Source organism: Hylobates moloch, unplaced genomic scaffold, assembly GCF_009828535.3.
Source record: "Hylobates moloch isolate HMO894 unplaced genomic scaffold, HMol_V3 SCAFFOLD_9, whole genome shotgun sequence".
Lineage (NCBI taxonomy): Eukaryota > Metazoa > Chordata > Mammalia > Primates > Hylobatidae > Hylobates > Hylobates moloch.
In genome coordinates this window covers 60337341-60355613 of record NW_026652284.1, presented here as the reverse complement: position 1 = coordinate 60355613, position 18273 = coordinate 60337341, and the positions used below count along the sequence as shown (strand labels likewise).

The 18273-nt window shown below is 40.9% G+C and overlaps 2 protein-coding genes across 5 annotated transcripts in view; both read left to right on the top strand.

Annotated features, from left to right (window-relative positions):
- TPD52 (tumor protein D52) overlaps positions 1-4288 on the top strand; it is a 140376-nt gene extending 136088 nt beyond the window's left edge. Inside the window, exon 6 of the mRNA XM_058444609.1 lies at positions 1498-4288. Coding sequence (XP_058300592.1) covers positions 1498-1527 — 30 coding nt within the window. The 3' untranslated portion in view covers positions 1528-4288. The remainder of the gene's footprint in view (positions 1-1497) is intronic.
- An 820-nt stretch (positions 4289-5108) lies between these two features.
- MRPS28 (mitochondrial ribosomal protein S28) overlaps positions 5109-18273 on the top strand; it is a 111542-nt gene continuing 98377 nt past the window's right edge. For 3 of the 4 annotated variants that reach the window (XM_032759906.2, XM_032759909.2, XM_032759908.2), the window contains exon 1: positions 5109-5335. In XM_032759906.2, the coding sequence (XP_032615797.1) occupies positions 5126-5335 (210 nt within the window). In that variant the 5' untranslated portion in view covers positions 5109-5125. The remainder of the gene's footprint in view (positions 5336-18273) is intronic. The other variant, XM_032759907.2, reaches the window with a different exon arrangement.

Here is an 18273-nt window from a genome sequence, read left to right as displayed (position 1 = left end):
GTCATTTGTCAGAATGATGTTTTTGTTTGTTTAGAGTTGGCTGACCTCCAACTCCTGGGGTCAAGGAATCCTCCTGCCTCAGCTTCCCAAATAGCTAGGACTATAGGCATGCACCCAGCCACGTGTTTTCTTTATAGCTCTTAAAGCCCAGATGAAAAAATCACATTTTTGCCCATAGTGAAGAAACATTTGGCCATCGATTAGTCCTTATTTTCAGTGACTGTCCCGTTTTCATTAGATTAGAGAGACCCTGTGTGGGCCACAGTTAATATAAACCATTATCACTTTTAAGTAAACTTGCACATCTTAGATTTCATAATTTCCTTATTGTTCTGACTCAAAATGAACCAAGGGCTTTTCACTTTTTGTTTGTAAGTTCTCAGAGGGTAGGGTCTGTAAGTGCTTTCACCTGCCAGGATTTTGTACTTAAATAAATGCTATTTGGCAACGAAAATTCTTGCCAGCTCTCATCTAATTTTGATGCTACTGAGGTTGGTTGGTAGTTTATTTTATTAATTTCGTGGTTCTTCTATCATATTAGAAAAAGCCAAATACAGTTTTGTTTGATTTGTAAATGGACGTGATCTTTCACTTTACCACTCTCCAGCATGCTTTAAAGTTTCTCCTTGGTTTCTGTAATTGATTCTCTGTTCTTATTTTCCATTTTGACTATTTTTTAGTATTAGAATTCTTCCAGCTCCTAAATGCTACTGTCTATCTGTTGTCATCTTCTACATGATCCCCTTAATGATCTTATCCATTTCTATGGGTGAAATGATTATTTTTAGAGTGATACTAATAGCTTCCCAACCGGTATCTCCAGACTTGTTGATGGTGGTGGCCTTCCTTGAGCAGCTGCTGTGAGGACACCAGCTGCAGCAAGGGAAGCATGGCTGGGGGTTGCATGCTCTGCAGAGGTGGCAGGGGCCGGCAATAGGTGATCCCAGCAGGAGCCCTGCCTTACCATGTTGGCAGGGCAGGAGCTTGTGCTCCTGGGCACAGCTGCAGCCACCCAGCTGCAGCTCCAGATCCAGGCATCTGTGTGCTCTTGGGGGCCTGGGAAGTCCCCTGCCCCTGCAGGCCTGGAAGTGCCTGCTCCAGTTCAGAGCAAAGTTGTGGCTGAGCTTGGGTGCTGTCACAACCTGGCCAGGTGTGTTTATCCTCAGGGTTGTGCTGACATGCCAGGTCCCTGCTACCTCGGCCTCCTCCCAACTTTGGGCACCAATGAGCATGGGAGGGTGGCCAGGGGCTGAGGGTAGCTTGGTGTGGACAGCCTGGGTGCTGTGGATGGCATGTTGATGGTGGCAGGAGGCAGGTTCCTAGGAGGGAAGCGGTAGGTTCCTAGGAGGGAAGGGGTGGGTCCCTGTTGAAACCCCACCTTCAAGCCAGGGACAGCCTGAAGCCTGGGGGCCAGGCTGCCAGTTTTCGGTAGAGCCCACAACCCAGAGCGAGAACTCTATTAATGCATTTCGGCCAATTGGATGGTGCTTTTTCCAGGCCCACCCTTTCTCCATTCTGAGCACATAAAAACCCCAGACTCAGCCAGACTCGACACTCATCAGGACAACCTGCCTGCAGAAAGGACCACTTTGGGTCTCCTGAGTGCTGTTCCGTCACTCAATAAAGCTCCTCTCTGCCTTGCTCACCCTACAGTTGTCCATGTAACTTCATTCTTCCTGGACGCAGGACAAGAACTCAGGACCTGCTGAACAGCGGGAGCAAAAGGAACTGTAACATGTTCCTGGCTGGCTTGCCAAGCTGGGGCAGTGACACACTCCCAGACTGCAGGAGAGAAGAGTGGTGACCCTTCTGGGGACCCAGACCTTGGGATTCCCTGAGCCAGAGCTGCTATAACATTATAGCCTTCCCACCTTTCACCGGCACCAGACAGCTGCCCCACATGACAGGAGGCAGCAGCAGAGCCAGGCCAGCTGAGGAGCCACGGGCTGGAGTGGGGTGGTGGGACTGAAAGAGCTATAACACAAACGGGCTGAAACAACCCCCCAACAATGTCCCCCCCAACCCCCTTCCCCACCCTGCCAGTCACCACGCTGCAGGCAACGAGAAGAGCCCTTCTGGGAGCCCACACCTTGCAGTTCCCCAAGCCAGGGCTGTGACATGCTGTAACACCCTCGTTGGGACTCTGAGGTTCCTGGCATCTCTGAGCTTTTGGGTTTTACCACGTTTCCCTTGCCCAGACACTGGTGCCTGCAGCAGAAGCTGGTTGTGGTCCATCTGGTCCAGCTGCAGCCTTGCACAGAGCTGGTGCCTGTAGCAGCTGCCCACCCTGCTGCAGCAGCCGGTGTGCCTGGCTGGGTGCAGTGGCTGGAACCTGCACTCACTTGCTCACACACCCCTCACCAGCCCATGCCTGGCTCACCCTTGGCAGGTGTGGGATCTGGGCCAGCAGCACAAGATGAGCACAGCCTACTGGGCAGAGTGGGTAGAATGAGCCCAGCAGGCATGAGCAAAACTCCAGCAGAGGCGCTGCAGGCCATGGAAGTTTCCAGCTGGTGAAGCGACATCCTAAGAACTTCGTGACACTATCCTTTCTTCTAGGTTTGCACACATAGTTGAGGCATGAATTTCTAGTAAACTCATGGTCACCTCCACCTAGCCATCAACAGCTACTATTCATTAAGTGCCCAGGCATCTTACACTCATCACCTTTAACTCTTTACTCAGGCATGTGGCAGTGTCACCATTTTATACATAAGACCATAGCCAGTAGCTGTAAAGTATTAGGCTTGAACTTAGCAGTAGAATGCACTATTTTCTGTTCACTTTCCTTGGCTTTTTTGAGATGGGGTCTCACTGTGTTGCCCAGGCTGGCCCTAACCTTCTGGGCTCAAGCAATGTTCCTGCCTCAGCTTCCCGAGTAGCTGAGACTAAAGGTGTGCACTGCTGCCCAGCCAGGCCTGTATTTAATAAAGCAAGGAGTGGTTAGAGCAGGATCAGAATCCTTAAGATGCCGTATGTGAAAACATCACTATTACAGAGGCTGCTACTCTTGGCACTTGTACAGGTAAGGAGAAAGTATGCAGACATCCCCTTGTTGACTTGTTCAGTTCTTTACAGTCCCTCTCATTTGATGCTTCTGATCCTCTACCAAAGACAGAACTAAGGCCAAATTTGAAGTCATTTGATACAAACTTACTCTTATGGTTTTTTTTTGTTTTTTTTTTTTTTTTGAGATGGAGTCTCGCTCTGTCACCCAGGCTGGAGAGCAGTGGTGTGATCTTGGGTCACTGCAACCTCCACCTCCTGGGTTCAAGTGATTCTCCTGCCTCAGCCTCCTGAGTAGATGGGATTACAGCCATGCGTCACCACGCCCAGCTAATTTTTGTATTTTTAGTAGAGACGGGGTTTCACCATGTTGGCCAGGCTGATCTCGAACTCCTGACCTCAGGCGATCTGCCCTCCTTGGCCTCCCAAAGTGCTGGGATTACAGGTGTGCGCCACCACGCCAGGCGTGTGTTTTTACAGAGACTTGAGTTTTGCACTTTTCACCCATGCTGGAGTGAAGTGGCAGGAACATAGCTCACTGCAGCCTCAAACTCCTAGGCTCAAGTGATCCTCCTCCATCAGCCTCCCAAGTAGCTGGGACTACAGGCATGCACCACTGCACCAGGCTGATTTTTCTATTGTTTGGTAGAGACTGGTTCTTGCTATGGCCCAGGCTGGTCTCGGACTCCTAATCTCAAGCAATCCTCCCTCTTCAGCCTCACAAAGTGCTGGATTACAAGTGTAAGCCACCCTGCCCAGTCAGACTGAGGGTTTTTGAAGGCCACTGGCCATGCTCTTTACAATTTACCACACTTTCTCCTGAAAAAAAGTGGAAGTAGCACCATCCGTAGAAAATAATGCAAAACTGTTCTAGGCAAGAGTCCATTAATAGTCTCGGGAGATAAACAGTTTTAACTGCCAAGAGTGAGAACTCACCTGGAGAATTTATTGTAGGCCCCTTAATGAATTTGTAAGGACTACCATACAGTTAGCTAGTAATAATTTTATGTGATTCATACAATTGTGCACCACTCTGAGATCAGTGTACTTCGTGTTCTTAACACTATCTGTACCCATTAGAGAGCATCAGAAAAGCTTAAAATCCATAGTCAAGGCATTCTTAAAGTAGGGTCTGTGATCATAAAAATTCTTTCTCTCGAAGTACTTGCAAATGGACTGGGAAGGTGTGTGCCCCCAAAATAAAACTAACTGTGGATTAATATTAAACTGCTGGGTCAAAGATAGACGGACAACTAATTAATAAACACTTCCTCAAGAATGATCTTGGGCTCAGTTTTGAACAGAGTGGGTAAATTTTGGGAGTTAACACTGTGGGAGAAAAACGAAAGAAAATCCAGAGTGAGGGTGGGGGCCTACGGCGGTGCAATACTTAGGGACATTCCAAAACTTCTGAACTCCTAAGTTAGGTAACAGGTATCTAGAGGTGTCAAAACGTTTCAGAAAAACTATTTTTGTGGCGTGAGAGGACTGGGTGCAGAAGTGGCAAAGGGCAAACTTGGATGCAGGGTTTGGCAAATGTTGGGTGAGCCCTAATCTGTGCCGGGTGCTAGGGACCCTACAGCAAAGTTCCTCTTTTCAAAGTTTAAAAAGTTGGGAGTAGGCACTAAACATTATTAAATATTTAATATTAATATGTGGCATATTAGAAAGTGCTACCTGGTACTAAGAAAAACAGAGGTGCCAGAGAGTCTGCATTTGGGCTTCCACTTCTAAATAGGGTAATCAAGGAGACCCTCATATTTGAGTGAAGACCCCAAACTCGAGTGCTGGCGGCCATGTAGGAGGGACGGCAGGGCGGGAGAACGAGCGTCGCGTTAGCAGAATTTACAGTACAATGTGGACCAACGGATGCCCAGGAAGGCGAAATTCCTGCAAGTTAAACGCACTTCTAACGGAAAACTTAACCAGGACCCTTTCCAACTATTTAGTCCACCAACTTCAGCTTAGGTCTCTTCTGCCCCACGCCACTCCCAGATGAAAGGAAGACACGCCCCGTTGGCCTCCAGCGCTCTGCGGCCGGTGGGCGGACCTCTCATAGCTCCGCCCCGTGACCCGCACGCTTGCGGCGGGGAGGTCAAAGGTCAGAGGTAAAGAAGTCATGGCGGCGCTGTGTCGGACCCGTGCTGTGGCTGCCGAGAGCCATTTTCTGCGAGTGTTTCTCTTCTCCAGGCCCTTTCGGGGCGTGGGCACTGAGAGTGGATCCGAAAGTGGTAGTTCCAATGCCAAGGAGCCTAAGACGCGCGTAGGCGGTTTCGCGAGCGCGTTGGAGCGGCACTCGGAGCTTCTGCAGAAGGTGGAGCCCGGGCGGGTGAGAGGGAGTCGCGGGAATTACGCCAACGACGCGATGGGCGGGGTCGGGAATAGGGGCGGAGCCTGGCTTAGGAAGCGGAGCCGAGGTGCGGGGCGGGTTTTCCGGAGTTGCGGTGCTTTGTGGCTCAGCCCTCGGCCCCTAGAATCTGTGCTTGGTGTTTTTCTTCCTTTCGTTGTCCTTTTGTGTGGCATTTGCGTACTGGACCGGGTCTGTCCACACTGCGCGCGTTTTCCTGGGATTGAATGCTGCTGGGAGGGTAACCAGCGGGGAGCGCTGCTGGGGAGGCGATCTAGGGCGATTCCTGGGACGCTGAGGAGAATGGGACTCACATGGAGAGGCAGGGCTCTGCTGGGTCTTGTTCTGAACAGTAGCTCTAGCATGGAGCTTGCTCTCTCGAGTAGAAGGCCCTTCATAAACACTTGTTAATTTAATGACTGGGTGATGAATCACTTTCTGAACTTGGGCAAGTGATTTAACTTGTCAGCGCTTCACCTCTCTTTTGTCAATGTCTTCTTTTTTTAAAACGTAAAATAAAATCTCCATTTGTCTCAGCCAGTACTTTTGTAAAATACCATAAAGTTATAGATAAATGAAATGGAAGAAATAAAATTACAAGCCTAAGTTTTCAATAATTAAACTCAGCAGACATGAAATTGGATTATATACAAATAAACTCTCAATTTCTGTATTTTTCTTCCTAGGGAGTAGTATCAAACAGTTCACAAGACTGGCAGTGTCCTGGGTTATAGGGTCATCTTAGTAGCAATTACTGATGTCAAAATTTTTCTGAAATCCAAGGACTAGAAGAAGCCTAGTATATTAGTTTATTATTTTCTGTTGTAACAAATTACTACAAATTTAGTGGCATAAAACACCAGAAATGTGTTGGGCTGTGAGAAGTCAGATGGGGTCGCACTGGTCTAAAATCAAGGTATTGGTGAAGTTGTGTTCTTTTCTGTAGCTTCTAGGAGAATCTCTTCCTGGCCTGTTAACGTCTTTTCTGCCTCTATCTTCTACTTTTTTGTTTTTTGGATTTTTTTGTTTGTTTTGTTGTTTTTTGAGACAGGGTCTCGCTCTGTCACCCACGCTGGAGTGTGGTGGCATGATCTCAGTTCACTGAAGACTAAACCCCCTGGGCTCAAGTGATCCTCGTGCTGCATAGCTGGGACTACAGGTGTGCACCACCACTCTCGGCTAATTTTTTTTTTTTTTTTTGTAGAGATGGGGTTTTTCCGTGTTGCCCAGGCTGGTCTTGAACTCCTGGGCTCAAGTGATCCTCCTGCGTTGGCCTCCCAAAGTGCTGGGATTACAGATGTGAGCCACCTGGCCTGGTCGACGCCCCTCCCGCCCCGTCTTCTGCTTTTGAGATCCCTGTGATTACATTGGCCTCCCCAGATAATCTAAAATAGATTATTTTGGATTATCTAGCCTCCCCAGATAATCCAAAATAATCTATTTTAAGATCAGCTGATTAGCAATCTTAATTCCACCTGCAAAGTTAATTCTCCTTTGCCACGGAAGGTAACATATTCACAAATTCTAGAGATTAGGATGTGGATGTCTTTGTAGGCGGAGGGAGCATTATTCTTTCTACCATGTATGGAGAAGTCATAAAATACTAGCAGAATAGCGATGACTGACCTGAAGCCACCTAAGGGATGGATTTTAGATCCATCCTTAAGGTAAGGCCATAAGAGTTAAGTGCAGTAAGGTTGGAAACATAGAGTTCAGTGCTCCCTTCCAAATATTTGTATAGGAAAGGAGTTTTTCTATTTCTTACCTAATATTTCTCACTCATGCTTCGCTCCCATTCACACCACATTCTAAGCCCCTTCGGAAACTCCCATAAAATAATTCTCAATTGCTGAGTTAATTGTGGTAAGAGTGAAAATTGTAGCATCACATGTGTAGTAAGTTAAGTGTTTGAAACTAAAAATGTACTGTTTATTTAATGAAGGAAACAACCAAGGTGTTTTAGAGTCCCCAGAATTCCCTTTGTCCCGTCCTGTCCCGTCCCGTCCCCTCTTTCCTTTCCAAGGCAGTTCTAATTGGGCTGTTCAGTTTTTCCAGGAGGAGGCTGGAGTGTTTCCTGGCAGTCCCAGCACATCCGTTAGATTTTCTCAGTGCAGCTCAGGCTCAGCAGCATCTCTCTGCACCCTGCGTGGTTGTTCTCCGTCTAACACGGTTTAGAAAACATTATTCTACTAGATGATGGGTAAATGTGTTTGGTTGTGATGTACAGTTCACCAATTTCTTATTCACAAGTCTTTGACATCTTGGTTTAATGGAAATAAAATTCCCTGGGGAGGAGGGTAGCAGGAGGCTGTGTTGTAGTCTCCGTTCAGCAAGTTCTTAGGTTTGAAGCATTTGAAGTTACGTGGACCCCTTTACTCCTTAATTGATACCACTGACTTCAGTTGCTCCCTGATTCAGGTCATTACACACACTGTGGACCAAGTTATCTTCCTAAAGTTGGGCACTATAATCAGACTTAATGAAGTTATTTATTTATTGCTGTCCTTGAGAATCTTCTAAACCTCCATGCACACTGCCTACAAGATTAAATATACAATGGTACATCTCTCTACTATGGCTTCAGAGGCCTACCGCTATTCAAGACCCTGCTTGGGTTAAAAGCTTCGGCTCAGTTCAGGCTTCCAGTTTCTGCCATCTTTCAACTGAGTGACTTTGGGCAACTTACTTAGCCTGTCTAAGTTTGCTGTCTTATCTCCAAGTGGAGATAATGCTTCAACTGGAGTTACTGGGAAGTTTATGTGAAATAATACATTTAACGTGCTCTCAGTATATTGACCGGTACAGAGTAAGCTTTATTCAGTGCATTTTAGCTTTTATGTGGTCCCAGCCGTTTCTTCTCCAGCCTTCTGCCTTCCTGAGAATAGTTTCACAGAGATGCTTCCACAATTGTACAGTTCTTTGAAGTCCCATTGTTTTGTTAATAATAAACTTTAATTTATCAAACCATGTAGATTCATCTCTTGTAACAGATGTACCGCTCTGATGGGGGATATTCATAGTGGGGGAAGCTTTGTGTGTGTCAGCACAGGAGGGGTATGGGATATGTCTGTACTGTACTCTCAATTTTGCTGTAAACCTAAAAGTGCTCTAAAAAATAATTTTTTTTGTTAATGAACGAATATAAAATGCTATTTTAAAAATAAGGCGGTGTATGCTCTAACTAGAGGTTGAGCTGTGTCATTCAAAGAGACAATAAAATTAAGTTTTTCATGGCAAAAAGCCCAAAACCAAACGAAAAACACCAGAAAACCATGCACATGCCATTTTATTTACTCCCAAATGTAAGGACATTCGTCATCAGTAATATGTTAACTTGTGGTGCCAGAGTAACACGTGACACATCAGAATAAAAGTTTTCCTAACTTTTTTCCCAGTAGAATATGTTTCAGGAGGTCAGAGACCTTGTCTTTCTTGTTCTGTTGTATTCCCAGTGCCTAGCACAGTCCTTGACCCATAGTGGGCACTCAGTAAATATTTGCCAAATGTGTGAATGAATGAATAGTACATGTAGTGCATATTTGAACTTCAGTTCCACCTGGACTGTCGTTGAATTGTAATATATGTGTGACTGTTCACAAACAGTTGTACAAGTAAGAATAGGACAGCCTTGAGCATGTCAGTTGAATGTGCCTGTCCAGAATAATTGAGTAAAAATAATTTTAAGAGTAGTAAGAAATTGAAAATACCACATTAGTTTTAGTTTTAGTATTTACTGGAAGTTTTCAGTGTTTTTCTAACATATTTATGGTAAGGAATATGAGGAGTTGTTGGATATTGATAGGAATTCAACTTGTGAAAAAACTTACTTTATCTCTTTTGAAGTTACTGGACTTATTTAATTGAACAGTATCCTGAGATTACAAGATGAATAAACGCCAATTGTGTATTCAGGGTTTTTGAAAAAAATACTGTTTACGAATTTTATAAAAGTAATATTTGGTTACTTAAGAAAGAAAATTTAAATAGCCCTGAAGGTTATTATGTGAAATGTAAAAGTCCCTTTTTCTTACTTTCTCAAGGCTGGAGAGTGTGTTTTTTATGCATAGCTGCAGAGTTTTATATTACACACATATAAGTATAAGCTAAGTATTGCTATATATATTTAAAAACATTAATTGGTTCATAGTATGAATACTGTTTTAAGCTATATTACAGTTAAAGAGTGTAAATTCTGCAGTCACGCAATCTTGGTTTAAATTCTGGTTCCTCTACCATTTACTAGTTGTGTTGCCTTGGAAAATTACTTAATATCTGTGTATCTCCTCTTCCCCGTATGTCATGAGATTTTTATGAGATTAAGTGAATTCATTATTTAAAACACTTAACACAAGTGCCTGATACTTAATAAGCACTTAGTATGTTTTAGTTGCTGCTGCTGAAGCAATTTTTATCTAAGTATGACTATTTTTCCTTATCATTACATAATATTTGCTTGGTATTCCATGGTGTGGATGTAGCATAATTTATTTAAGCAGGAAGGCCTTCATTATTGAACTTTTAGGTTGTTTCTGTTTGTTTTTGTTTTCTAACACAGTGTTGCAGTGAACATTTGCATTTTTTGCATACTTAACGAGAGTGTATTTATAGGTTATATGTTGGGTAAAAGTGTACACACAATTTAAGTTACAGCCTGTTTGTACTGAACTCCCACTTACAGTACATGACAATGTCTGTTTCCTCACCCCCTTATCAACACATGGGGTGTAATAGGTGGATTTTCTTGATATTCTACAATTAAAGCAAAATATAGAAATTGGAAACTGGGGTTATCATCTTTTATTCCTGATTTCAGTTTTTGATTTTTATCATTATAACTTCATGTTGACAGTTTTTGACTTCATAGTAAGTGCTATCAATTTGAACTCATAAAATGCACTTAAAATAACAAAATACTACATTTACACTATATATGTTGGGATTGTATGTAAGATTTCATTTGTAAAATGGTTTCTGCTTAAAATACTCTTTTTGAAGATGAATTTTGCTGTTCCCTAAACAAATCATTATTTCTTTACCTTTTACCCTGGAATTAGCTTCCCTGCTGCAAATTCTGTTGTAAAAATCACCTCCTCTCTTAGACCTTTGTGATCTCACCAAACAGATCAAACTGTTTTTGAATGTTCTGGAGTTTTGTGTTTTACTACCTTTATGGTATACCCACAGCTTTCATAGTAAAGTCATTTACAAACCTGTTTTATCCTGTTTTCTAGCTGTAGTTCCTGAAGAACAAGGGGCCATTTTCAATCCACCCTGTTGATCCTTTGCATAATGCTTTACACTTAAGTAGGGATTGAATATATATTTGCTGGTTTAAGTTGGAATGAAATTTAAACAGTTTGATGGTTGAATAATTACAAATGAAAAATAGCATCTCAGATGGCCTATTATTAGACTTAAAAATATGTATATGATGAAAGTCCAAGTTGTACCTATTGATTTAGTTCTTTTCGTCGTTAAAGTGTAGACTTACTTATATGTGGACCTCAGAAATAAGCCCATGCACATTATCCTTACAAAGGACTTTCCCCTGCAGCCAGGAATTTAATCAAGGGCAATGCATCATAAAGTTCTTATCCTATTACACACTTGGGTTACTAGTTAAAGGGAACCAAAGTTAAATGGCATTAAGTGTAATGCCATTGTTCTGTATGGAGGTTGTAGGTTCCATACTCATCCCATGCTCACTTACCTACTTTTCTTTTACTTTGCCTCATTAGCTTTAATATTGGTTTATGCATCTTTCCCTTCAACTAATTTTGTTTTGTTTTTAGAGCAGCAACCAAATCTTTTTTTTTTTTTCCAGACAGGGTCTTGCTCTGTTGCTGAGGCTGGGGTGCAGTGGTGCAAACTTGGCTCACTGCAACCTCTGTCCCTCGGCTCAGGTGATTCTCCCACTTCAGCCTCCTGAGAAGCTGGGACCATAGGTGTGCGTCACCATGCCTGGCTGATTTTTGTATTTTTTTGTAGAGATGGGGTTTTGCCATATTGTCCAGGCTGCTCTCGCACTTCTGGGCTCAAGCAATTTGCCTGCCCTAGCCTCCCAAAATCCTGGGATTACAGGTGTGAGCCACCACACCAGGCCGTCCCATTCAGTTTTATAATCATTTAAGTCAGGTACCATTTTCCCTCCATTTTTAAAACCTTAATCCTTCTTATGTCACTTAGACGATATAAATTTGTAGAATCTGTTAAGGCAATTGGGAGCTGTGCTATGGCATATAACTCATCTCGTAGCCACAAGGTGGCAATAGTTGAGCAAAGAATTGGTTTTTCTGCTTTATGACTCTTACTCCTTCTTAGCAGTAGAGGGTGGCATGCTACTTTTCAGAACATTGGGAAAAATGTTTTTCAGAGAGTTTTGGGGCTGCACAGTAAAAATTTTACTCAAATTTTAAATTTATTTAAAATACTGATGTTACATGGCAGTTTATAGTTTTACCTTATTTTAGCAATATATTAGATTTCATGCAAATATTTTTAAATGTAATTTTTTACTTTTTTGTGAATATTTTTATTAGTTTTTTTATTTCAAAATACTCGAATATTCCAGAAGACAGAATATCTAAAATCAGATGTTCAATCCTTTCAGAATACTGGAAAAATAAAAACATATAGATTTAAAGGGCTTATTTCAATATAATAGGGAAATTAATTTATTTTTAGTATAATTTTTAAGTCCACTAAATTCACATACTGTAATAGTAAAATTATATAGTTTTACTTAACCCTTTGTTTTCTTATCAGTTTCACTGACAACTTTAAAAATTATACCAGTGTTTTAAAAACTATTTGATATGTAAAGGAATGATGGAAAATATTTCTAGTTTTAACCATGGTGCCAACCTGTTTTTACATTATAGAATTGTAGGAGAATTACCTCTGAGTAACAAAAATCTTTTGAAATGTTGTATGTCTCACATTTTCAAAGCATGTTTAGAGGAAATGACCAGTTAATATAAAAACAATGAAATAGTGAAGAAATACATAGAATTCTCTGGGGAAAGTAGGTTTTTGTTAACACCTGTAACATGCTTATAAGCAGTACTATACATTTCTTAAAAGAAAAGATGTATATGTTCTGTATGTATTTTGTTTTTGGGTGGTCATATGATCTGATCATACCCAATCAGACTCATGACTTCCCAAGCCAACCTTAGTTTTTTCACTATTTGGAGATTGTAACCCTCATTTTTACTCAGAAATTTGACTTCCATCTTTTAATGTGTCTAAGTTTGCTTCTAAGGCTACACTTAAATTTTTCTCTTTTAATCACTTCAATTTTTGTAACCTGATTATGGCCCTTAAGTTTTTTATCTATTGGCATTAAATATCAGGAAATAAGAGCAATTAAGCACATTCAAGTGGAGCCTGGTTTGTTGAGATTTGGGAATAAAACTAAATAGTCTTGATTCAGTTTGGGGTTTGCCTACCTTTTTAAAGCTTTGGGGATTCCATTGTTGACAACACTCAGGAAATGAGTGGTGGACTCAGTCCAGGAGTTGGCAGCTGAACAAGTTGCCTGACCTCTGGCCAGCTACCCAAATTGAGATGGTTGGGTTCTCTCAAGGGGCATAAATGCACACTGAGAACTGGGTATCACTGGGACATACAGTATTTATCCCAAAGAAATGAAATCTTCATAACAGCTTCGTTTGTAATAGCCAAAAACTGAAAGCAGCCTGGATGTCCTTCAACTGTTTAATGGTTAAACAAACTGTGGTACATCCTTACCGTGGAATACTACTTAGCAGTAAAAAGTAATGAGTGATTGGTACACAAAATAATTTGAATGACTCAAAGGAATTATGCTGAGTGAAAAAAAAAAAAGCCAGTCCCAAAAAGTTACATATGGTGTGATTTCATTTATACAACATTTTTGAAATGACAGAATTACAGAGATGGAGAACAGATCAGTGCTTACTAAGAGTTAGGAAGGAGGGAGGTGAAAGGGATATGTGGAGTTACAAAAGGACAACACAAGGAATCCTTGTGGTGATGGACTTGTTCTGCATTTTGACTGTGATGGCCAGTATAGAACCTTTACATATAATAAAATTGCATTGATGATTACGTGTATAACTGGTGAAATCTGAATATTGGTGGATTGTGTCAATGTCAATTTCCTAGTTGTGATATCATACTATAGTCTTCTAAAATGTTACCATTGGGAGCACTGGGTAAGGATGCAGGGGCTCTCTATGTGTTCCTGGTTACAACTGCGTGTGAATCTACAATGATTTTTAAATAGAAAGTTAATTTTTTTTAAAGAGAGCATTTCACTGGTCTGTTGGGCCCAGCACTGATAAGACCATTGAATTCCATAAACATGACAATTATCCCACATTATTTCCTGTAAGGTAATTTTTTGTTGTTAGAAGCAATGCAGTGTAGAATACCAGAAAAATCCAAGAATAGTTAGAAGTAAAGTTCCACATGCCTACCTGCATACCTTAGCCTTTAGTCAGACAACTTCTGTCTTACTAGAAACCTTAAAAGCATCCCTTGGTCCCAGTCCATGCATCTGTCAGCATCTGGCTCCCACCTCTACTCATAAAATGAGAGAGAGACTGACTATCCAGTCTCCTTTTGTAACTGTTTTTCCCTATCTAGCATAATGTTTCTCCTGCTCCCACGATATACCACTATTACAGAGATTTCTAAGCTTTTTTGATCATGTCCCTTCATTAATAGATTTTTGAGCACATGTTCCAGTATTTACTTAAAAATACATTCGTGGCTGGGCGCAGTGGCTCACACCTGTAATCCCAGCGCTTTGGGAGGCCGAGGTGGGTGGATCATGAGGTCAAGAGATCAAGACCATCCTGACCAACATGGTGAAACCCTGTCTTTACTAAAAATACAAAAATTAGCCGGTCATGGTGGCTCATGCCTGTAGTCCCAGCTACTTGGGAGGCTAAGGCGGGAGAATTGCTTGAATCCAGGAGGCGGAGGTTGCAGTGAGCCGAGATTGTGCCACTGCACTCCAGCCTAGCGACAGAGCGAGACCCTGTCTCAAAAAAAAAAAAACAAAAACTGTTTGTGTACGAATATATATATTTGTACTGTAGTTTCTTTTGTTATATACATTTTAAAGCGTTTACACATAAAAACATTTTGAAGGTGAAGTTAAAAAACAAATAGAAATTCCAGAGTTTTCTTCTTCTATCCTATGGGTTATGAGAGAGATCACTATTCTTTGTTACAACCTGACCTTTTTCCTTCAGGCCTGCTCTGTAAATGTGTGTTCGTTGGCCACAAATTTCCTATGTCTTTTTACGAACAATCTCCCCTTTAACCTTCTCTACAAGTATTTCTTGCTTGCTTTCTTGGTTTCCCTTGATAACACTGCTTCCCTTCTGGTCTTCCCTAGTATAGATTGCAATGGTTCTCAAGACTAGGAGAAGAAAATGACTCATCCTGGTTCTCGTTTCTCAGTACCATTTCAGACTACCGTTCTATCAAAAATACTTTAAAAAGGCTCCTTGATAAAAATCTTTTCAATTCTTTCAATTTTTCATCAGCATCTGGCTCACAGCTTTTCTCTTTTCTTCATACTTACCATCTTCATTGACCAGCATTTACATTTGTAAACCAAAAATAAAATTCTAAAGCCCCCCCAACCATCTGAATGGACCCCTCCTGTCAGCCAAGGGCATTCCAAAGTTAACCTGAAAAACTAGTGCAGGCCATGATGGGAAGGGGGAGCCAGACATGCCTCATTATACCTCCCTCCTTTCAGAATTAGTGATAGAAATGACTGTTTAGTAAGAAACATTTACAATCTGTTTTCTCTGAAGCCTGCTACCTGGATGCTTCATCTGCATGATAAAACCATAGTCTCCACAATGCCTTATGGTCACCCAGACATTCCTTTCTATTGATAATAATAACCCTTTCAACCAGTTGCCAATCAGAAAATCTTTAAATCTACCTATGACCTGGAAGCCACCCTCGCAACCTGCTTCTAGTTCTCCTGCCTTTCTGAACTGAGCCAGTGTAACTAGTGTACATCTTACACATATTGATTGATGTCTCATGTCTCCCTGAAATGTATAAAACCAAGCTGTGCCCTGACTTCTTTGGGTATGTGTCTCAGGACCTCCTGAGGCTGTATCACGGGCGTGTCCTTAACCTTGGCAAAATAAACTTTCCAAATTGATTTAGACCTGTCTCATACTCTTGGTTTACACATTAATAACTACCAATACTTTGGCCACATAGTTGTTTGTATGTTAACCTTATATTGTATAACGTTGCTGTAATTACTTATTCCAGGAGGTCTTTTTCTTGTTGATTGTTTTTGATTTTCTACATAGATCGTCATGCCATCCATGATAAACACAGTTTTATTTCTTCCTTGCCAATCTGTATACTTTTCTTTTTTCTTTTTTTCTTATTGCATTAGCTAGGACTTCTAGTACAATGTTGAAAAGCAGTGATGAGAGGGGACATCCTTGCCTTCTTCCTGTGCTTAGTAGGAAAAGTTTCAAGTTTCTTACCATTACATATGTAGGTTTTTTGTAGATATTCTTTAGGAAGTTGAAGCTTTCCTCTAGTTTTCTGAGAGTTACTATTATGAATGGGTATTGGGTTTTGTCAAATGCTTTTCCATTTGACGAAATGAAATATGACCATGTGATTTTTCTTCTTTAGCCAATTGATGTGATGGATTACATTTTTTTCTATTTTTAATTTTTGTGGGTACATAGTAGGTGTATATGCTTAGGGGGCACACGAGATACTTTGATACAGGCATATAACGTGTAATAATCACATCATAGTAAATAGAGTATCCATTCCCTCAAGCATTTACTCTTTGTGTTAACAATCAAATTATACTCTTAGTTATTTTTAAATATACAATTAAATATTGCTTATCACCCTGTTGTGCTCTCAAACACTAGGTCTTACTCATTCTTTCTAACTACTTTTTGTACCCATTAACCATCCCTACCCTCTTATATACTATAAGTATACTATATCACATATAAGGGAGTAGGGATGGTTAATAGGTACAAACCCCCAATACCCTTCCCAGCCTCTGGGTAACCATCCTTCTACGCTATCTCCATGACTTCAATTGTTTAAATTTTTAACTCCCACAAATAATAACATGTAAAGTTTGTCTTTCTGTGCCTGGCTTATTTCACATAACGTAATGACCTCTGGTTCTATCCATGTTGTTGCAAGTGACAGGATCTCATTCTTTTTTATGACTGAATAGTAGTACTGCATTGTGTATATGTATCACATTTTCTTTATCCATTCATCTGTTGATGGGCACTTAGGTTGCTTTCAAATTTTGGCTGTTGTGAACAGAGCTACAGCAAACATGGGAAATGTCTCTTCAGTATACTGATTTCCTTTCTTTGGGGTATAAAACCAGCAGTGGGATTGCTGGATCATATGGTGGCTCTATTTTTAGTTTTGGTTATTTGTTTTTTGTGGAACCTCCAAACTGTTCTTCAGAGTGGTTGTACTAATTTACATTCCCATTAACAGTATATGATGGTTCCCTTTTCTCCACATCCTCGTCAGCATTTATTACTGCTGGTCTTTTGGATAAAAGCCGTTTTAACTGGGGTGAGATGATATCTCATTGTAGGTTTGATTTGCATTTCTCTGATGATAATGATGTTGAGCACTTTTTCATATGCCTGTTTGCCATTTGTATGTCTTCTTTCGAGAAATGTCCATTCAGATTGTCTTTTTTTTTTTGAGACGGAGTCTTGCTCTGTCTCCCAGGCTGGAGTGCAGTGGCACGATCTTGGCTCACTGCGAGCTCTGCCTCCTTCCGGGTTCATGCCATTCTCCCGCCTCAGCCTCCCCAGTAGCTGGGACTACAGGCTCCTGCCACCACGCCCTGCTAATTTTGTATTTTAAGTAGAGATAGGGTTTCACCATGTTAGCCAGGATGGTCTTGATATCCTGACCTTGTGATCCACCCGCCTCGGCCTCCCAAAGTGCGGGGATTATAGATGTGAGATTATTTGCCTATTTTAAAGTTGGATTATTAGAATTTTTTTCCTATGGAGTTGTTTGAACTCCTTATATATCCTGGTTATTAATCCTTTGTCTACATTTTGATTTTTGCATGTTAAACCTGGCATAAGTCTCAGTTGTGGTATATAATTTTTATATGTTGTTGGATTTGATTTGCTAATATTCTGTTGGGGATTTTTGCATCTACATGCATGGGAAATATTGGTCTGTAGTTTTCTTTCCTTGTAATGTCTTTGTATGGTTTTGATATTAAGATATTGCTGTCCTCATAGGATAAGTTCCACTCCTGTCTTCTGAAAGAGATTGTAGATAATTGGTTTGATTTCTTCTTTAAATATTTGGTAGAACTCACCAGTGAACCCATATGGACCTGGGGCTTTCTGTTTTGGAAGTATATTAATTACTGATTTAATGTCTTTAATAGACATAGGCCTATTCAGATTATCTGTCTCTTCTTGAATTTTTGCAGACTTTGTCTTTCAAGGAATTAATCCATTTAATCTAGGTTATCAAATCTGTGCATATAGAGTTGTTTATAGTATTTCTTTAATGTCCATGGGGTATGTAGTGATGTCCTCTCTTTCATTTCTATTATTAGTAATTTGTGTCCTCTCTTTTTGTTTTTCTTAGCCTGGCTAGAAGCTTACCTCAAAGAACCAGCTTTTGCTTTCATTGATTCTATTGATTTCCTGTTTTCAGTTTCATTGCTTTCTGTGCTAATTTTTATTTTAGATAAGTTGTGTTTTCATTTTCATTTAGTTCTAAGTATTTTTAAATTTCTCTTGAGATTTGTTTGACTCATGTGTTATTTAGAAATGTATTTGTTTACTCTCTAAGAATTTTGGGATTTTCGAGCTATCTTTCTATTCCTGATTTCTAATTAAATTCCATTGTGG